General features: G+C 39.0%; 1 protein-coding gene across 2 annotated transcripts; it reads left to right on the top strand.

Moving 5' to 3' along the window:
* The first annotated feature begins 254 nt into the window (after positions 1-254).
* Positions 255-3,485, top strand: LOC103721699 (Pentatricopeptide repeat (PPR) superfamily protein). 2 transcript variants are annotated; one of them, XM_088706005.2, is made up of 2 exons: positions 255-2,769; positions 2,891-3,061. In XM_088706005.2, the coding sequence occupies exons 1-2, from the start codon at positions 1,132-1,134 to the stop codon at positions 2,927-2,929; spliced, it is 1,677 nt and encodes a 558-aa protein (XP_088562131.2). In that variant the 5' UTR covers positions 255-1,131; the 3' UTR covers positions 2,930-3,061. The 2 variants fall into 2 exon arrangements, with proteins under 2 accessions (XP_088562131.2, XP_008810229.5); XM_008812007.6 differs by having other exon boundaries at positions 257-3,485.
* Positions 3,486-6,213: the final 2,728 nt, after the last annotated feature.

The following is a 6,213-nucleotide window of genomic DNA, read 5'->3' as shown; positions in this document are numbered from 1 at the left end:
CTCAGTTTAGTTATCAAACAAATGCTTAAGTTTTATGGCACTTTAAAAATATATTTTTACATAGCAAAAACTTTTTATTAAGTACCCTACCCTGAACTCAAAGTTTTTACCTTTTACTTCAGGTACTAGAAACTCCAAGCTATTTTTAATGTCAAAGAGCTAATGGGCAAAGTAGATATATAACATCATGAGCAGACAGCATGTATCCTAAGAGCAAAGTAGATATATATATATATTCTTCTTCTTCGCTTTCATGACAGGTTCTTAGGTCTAGCATGGCACAGCTCCCTGCAAATCAGTTGGTTTTGACATCCTTCTAATAATTGTTTTCTTATTTTTCCAGATCAAGAAAAAATTGGCATATTCATCATGTTTCATTCCATATAGGGCCTGATTGGGTGCATGTAAATTGGTGTCTTCATGCAATAGTTATTGTAAGGAGCTCGTTTACATCATTTGGTTTGATGTTGCTCTCTAGACAATTTCTTGTGGACCCTAAGGCCGTTCTCTTTGAAACATATTTGCAATGGGATTCAAGGTTGGAGCACTAATTTACCTCATCACAGATAAATTTAAAACAAAAATAAGAGATAGATATATGCCCACCTTCTATCTTATACTCTTCTCAATTTTTGTGAGGTTACTTCAACCAGAACAAAACCCTATCAACTTAGTCGAGCAGTGATACCATCCGAGCAAGTGCTCCGTGATACAAAATCAAACATATAATTGAACATAAAGCTAGGACTTCAATGACAGTATTTTATTATGATAGATGTTAGTTAAATTTATTATATTTATCTTGCAATATATGATTTCTGTATTATTAAAATTTAATTATTATTATAATCATGTCATGGTGGATAATAATGGATGATAGCAAAAAGATAATGGTGTCATTTTTAGATCTCTTTTCACTCAATAAAAAGATTTTATTTTGTTTATCTGATTTTTTTTTCTCAGGAAAATTTGTGACATTGGAAAGAAATGATTGCCTTCAACTTCACTTCTTCCCAGAAACTCAATTTGTTTGCTTGTTTACTCTTCTCTTCTCTCGGTGTCTCCCAAACAGGGTGTTGACAATAGAAATGATATAGATTCTTAAACCAAAAGACCCTTAAATGCCATTGGATGTCCAAACCACTCCTCCGGGCCATAATAAACCACGACTTCCATTGCTCCTCCCATCATGCCGTCCATTTCGACCCTGAAACCATCTCGGCCGTCCACCGTGCGAAAGCCCTCCACGCCCTCTCCATCTCCTCCGCCTCCAATCCGCCCGTCACCGTCCACCACGCTCTCATCGCTGCCTATGCCGCCGCCGATGACCTCGCTTCCGCCCGCCAGGTGTTCGAACGAATGCCCCGCCGGACCTCCGTCTCGTACAACGCCATCATCGCCGCCACCGCACGGCGCGGCTGCGCGGAGGACGCCTGGGCGCTGCTCCCCCGGATGATGGTCGCCGGCGTCCGGCCCACGCGCTTCACTTTCGGCCCCATCCTCTCCTCGCTGTCGCTCGAACACCGTGTCGGGATCCAGCTGCACCCATTGATCCTGAAGTCTGGGTTATTTCACGCCGACCCTTACTCGGGCACGGCTTTGATGGGATTTTTGGCGAGAAATGACAGATTGGACGATGCGGTCAAGCTATTCGAGGAAATGCCTACAAAGACTGTGGTCACTTGGAATTGTATCATCTCTGGATTTTCCGAGCTGGGCTTTGTCCATGATTCAATGTTCCTGTTCCGAGAGCTATTAAAGACAGGAATTGGACCGTCAGAATGTTCTTTTCTTAGCGTTCTGGCTGCATTCCGTTCGTCAGATTGTTTGCACTCCATGGAGCAAATTCACGGGCTTGCAGTCAAAGTCGCAATGGATTCATTCCTCGTGGTTGCGAATGCTCTGCTTCGTGTGTACTCCAGTTGCTCTCGAACGCAAGCTGCCAAACGATACTTCAATGAGTTGGCAATTAGAGATGCGGTTTCTTTTAACACCATGATAACAGCTTTTGCTACAAGTGCGGCGCCAGAGAGGGCTATGGATTTCTTCTTGATGATGCCTTTAGAAGGGCTTTTGCCCAATGAATCCACATTCACTAGCATCCTTAATGCTTGTGCTAGTTTAGACACAATGAAGTATGGAGAGCTCATCCATGCTAAAGCCATCAAGCACAATCTTGCCACCGGTGTTTTCGTCGGAAGTTCACTTGTTGATTTCTATGCCAAGTACATGAGCTTGGACAACGCAAAGAGGGTGTTTGATGGGATTGCGGAGAAGAATGTCGTTTGCTGGAATGCTTTGATCTCAGGATATATGAATGCTGGTTTACCTACCACCTTAGTTCTTCTGAGAGAAATGCTAAGCTCAGGGATTAGACCCAACGAGTTCACGTTCTCATCTGGGCTTAAACAAGCATCTGCTTTGGATCTCCAGGAGCTTCATGCGCTGATAATAAGGATGGGTTATGATAGTAATGAGTATGTTTCAAGTGCTCTTATTGCATCATATGCTTCTCATGCCACTGTTTGTGATGCCTTGGCTCTAGTCTCAGAGTCCTTTGTTGGCCCCATGAATGTCATGGCTGGTGTTTATAACAGAGCTGGTCGATACAAAGAGGCACAGGAGTTATTGTCCAAGCTGCAAGAGCCAGATAACATATCATGGAACATCTTATTGACTGCTTGTGTACGTGGTGGGGATTACTCCAAAGCTTTCCAATTGTTCAAACAAATGCAAATTTCAGGATATCTTTTTGATAACTACACAGCAGTAAGTCTATTGAGCGTCTGTTCGAAGATCAATAGCCTCAATCTTGGTAGTTTGCTTCATGGGCTTATCATTAAGACTAACTCAGGGTGTTCTGACACATTCGTCCATAATGTGTTGCTAGACATGTATGCGAAATGCGGCAGCCTCGAGAGCTGTTTAAGAGTTTTTGAGGAAATGGATGAAAAAAATCTCATCTCTTGGACAGCTCTGATCTCAGCATTGGGATTTCATGGTTGCGCCATTGAGGCACTGGAAAAATTTAAGCAAATGGAATTTGAAGGGTTCGAACCAGACCGGGTTGCCTTCCTCGCAGTCCTTTCAGCCTGCAGACATGGTGGATTTGTGGAAGAAGGCATGATGTTCTTCGCACAAATGAGGAGTGATTATGGAATTGAACCAGAGATGGATCATTATATTTGTGTGGTGGACCTATTGTGCAAATACGGGCATCTAAAGGAAGCCGAGCGCGTGATCAGCGGCATGCCATTTCAGCCAGATGCAGCCATATGGCGCATCTTCCTCCAAGGTTGCAGGAGGTATGGCAGCATCGTGGCGTAGGACTTTAGAAATAAGAATTTCACTTGGGCATTTTGCCATATAGGAAGCAAAGGATACAGTTTCATTCTCTCTTTTTTTGTTTGTGGCCATGACTTTTATGGCTGTGGCTCCTTAAGCACTATATATATGACTGGTAGGATCTCTTTTTCAGTTGGTCAGGCTGCTAGTTACCCATCTTACTTCCTTGGAATCCTTCTTGAATTCACTAGATGAATTAATTTGTCCACTTCATTCATTACTTACAAGCAAGAATGCTCCAGAATATGTCAAAATTCTAATTAGTTCCAGCTAATTTTATAAGAAATTACCAGATTTTCTTTTTCCCAGCTCTCGCGAACAGTTCAAAAATGCTTGCACCTAAGCTTTAGCACTAATCTCCAGCAGTTTTTTTTGCACTCAGAATGTGGGCAATGTTTGTGATTAGGCTTGGACAGTTTCCCTAACATCTATAAGCCCCAAGTATGTGTCAAAATGGAGGCACATTATTGTTGAATGAAGCCATGATCCTAATGTCACAGATTAGCCGGATGACTTCAAGATTTCACATATTCGTAGATAGGGCTGACAAACAAATTGAGCAGGCTCTCAGTTCGAGAAAAGCTCGAATCAAGCTTGATTCCAGTTAAACAAGTCAAGCTTGAACCAAAAGTTGACCTAGCATGATCAGGCTCGGCTAAATAAGGATCAAATATTTTTATAGATAATGTAAGTAAGATTGAGGTTTTAATTAGCATCCTTAGTTTATTCTTTGAATCAATTAAATGTTAATTCATGCTTAAATAAAGCTTGACATCAAGCTTGAACCAAGTCCGATGCAAGCTTGAATTGATTTCAGCTTGATTAGAAATATCAAGTAGATCGATTAGGCTCATCTTTGGCTCGGCAATCAATCTTGATCTTCGAGTTAAGCTTGAAATTATTTTCAAAACAAGCTTGATCAAATCCATGCTTAATCAAGCTTGGCTCAATTATACCCCTATTCGCGGAGAAGGGATTGCCATCGTGGATTGGCTGACAAAGGTATCCATTCAAATACTACCAAGTAGTGGATACAGCATTATCGATGAAAGATGATGGAATTGGTTGTTATAGACCTTTTACCAAGATTGTATAATATAAGTCTTTTGGCTCAATTACTAAATTAAAACAAAATAATAATTTAAAAACTTTGTAGTAATGAAGATACTCTCGCCGCTAAACTAGAAATAAAGCATAATGGATAAAAGTCATCAAAAGATCTTGAAACTTTTCAACTTTATTTGATAGTGATACATATGATGGATGATCGCGTAGGGCCAATATATGAATATCCATGCAAGCCATATACTGTTAAGCTTTGTGGCCAGCCAAGCTTCAAATTGGATTGCATAAGTGGCTCAAAGTGGCATTGACATGTCATATATCTAATATCCAATCCCGTTGTGGACTCTTAAAGTCAAGGTGCTTGAAACTTGTAAGGCCATTTCCATTGTAATGGCTCCACCAACTCCTTTTTTTCCTTTTTTATTTAAGAATTTTTATATATCAACCCCTAAAATATTATTTATATATGAATCCTTTAATTCCTAAAACTTGTATATGATCAGTTAATAAAATTATATCCTTTAGATATAATAATCCGTCTATTCTCCTACTTGGTAAAATTAGCTGTATATTCTTGTTCATCTTTTAAAAAAGAAATTTGTTTGTCTTTCAAAAAAGATATATAAAAATTAAAAATTTTGAATTATATTGTTATAACTATTATTATAGTTTTCTTGTCTTATAATACATAGGGATTGGTGCAAGATTTGTTGTCGTCTGATAAGTTCATTGATTATGAAATTGCCCGATCAAAATTTATAGACCATGAACTTTTTATTTTGTGCGGGTGCAGAATTTGATGGACCAACCAGCTATGCCAAAATTTATTCTCATACTTAAACAAAATATTAAATATAAAAATGAACATCGATCTTTTGCTAATTTTATTCTCTTAACAACAAACTCCTCTAGCTTATACTAACGGTTTTCATATTTTAATCCATCAATATGATTGAAGGTGGGTCCGAGGTACATGCCCAAACAAAATATAGTGACTCAACGTTCACAACGACTTGTCCTCTATAAGAGGACGTATCATCAACCAATACAGGAAGAAAAGGCCTTCATCCACATATTAACCACAGTATATAATTATAATGGTAGATCTTCTTGCCACCATATCCCGTCTCCATTATTTTTTCTTAATCAATCATCATCTTATGACTGCTGTCATTGCTTACTCGGAGATCACTACGTTACTTCGTTGCAATGCCGAGCAAGCTTCGAGACCAAAGGGACAAATTAGACAAAAAGGCACTGGAAAAGTTAAAATTTGCTTATCGTTTACGTCAAAAGAATTTGTTCTTCCTACGTAGAAAATTTTTGCGGCTGTTCTTACTAAATATTCAAGAAAGATACGATGCGAGAGGAAACGAGATGAGTTTAACATAGTATGGAACAAATCCCTTTGGAGGTATCATATATATCGTTCATATGCATGCAAAATTTGTTTGTTCTTGGAGCTGAATATATCCTATAAAGTAACTATACGGCAGGAAAGGAACGGATCGAAGGGGTCAGTGGATTAGAGATCATACACTTGGACGCTTGTGGTGGCTTCCACTAGTAACTTCCACTGGTTTCTAACTTCAACCAGTGTAGAGAAAAAGATTTTTCAGTCGTGGAATTAATGAGAAAACTTGATAAGGAAAAGAAGCTAGGGAATTATGATCGGTAATTAGGATTAAATAGAGATTCAGATAATTGGAATGATATTGAATGATAAGTTAATCTTAAATTAAATTGGCAATAAGAGCTAGATATAGCCACCAAATGCATTGAAGATTATGGGATGGAAATCAC

The sequence above is a fragment of the Phoenix dactylifera genome, chromosome 1 (genome assembly GCF_051530095.1).
Source record: "Phoenix dactylifera cultivar Ajwa chromosome 1, Ajwa_hap1_PhDact_Kaust_v1.1, whole genome shotgun sequence".
Taxonomy (NCBI): domain Eukaryota; kingdom Viridiplantae; phylum Streptophyta; class Magnoliopsida; order Arecales; family Arecaceae; genus Phoenix; species Phoenix dactylifera.
This window is presented reverse-complemented; position numbering and strand designations above follow the sequence as displayed.

Bases quoted from the DNA above. Each gene is read 5' to 3' on its own strand.
- LOC103721699 (XM_008812007.6), top strand. From the start codon at position 1,132: ATGTCCAAACCACTCCTCCGGGCCATAATAAACCACGACTTCCATTGC.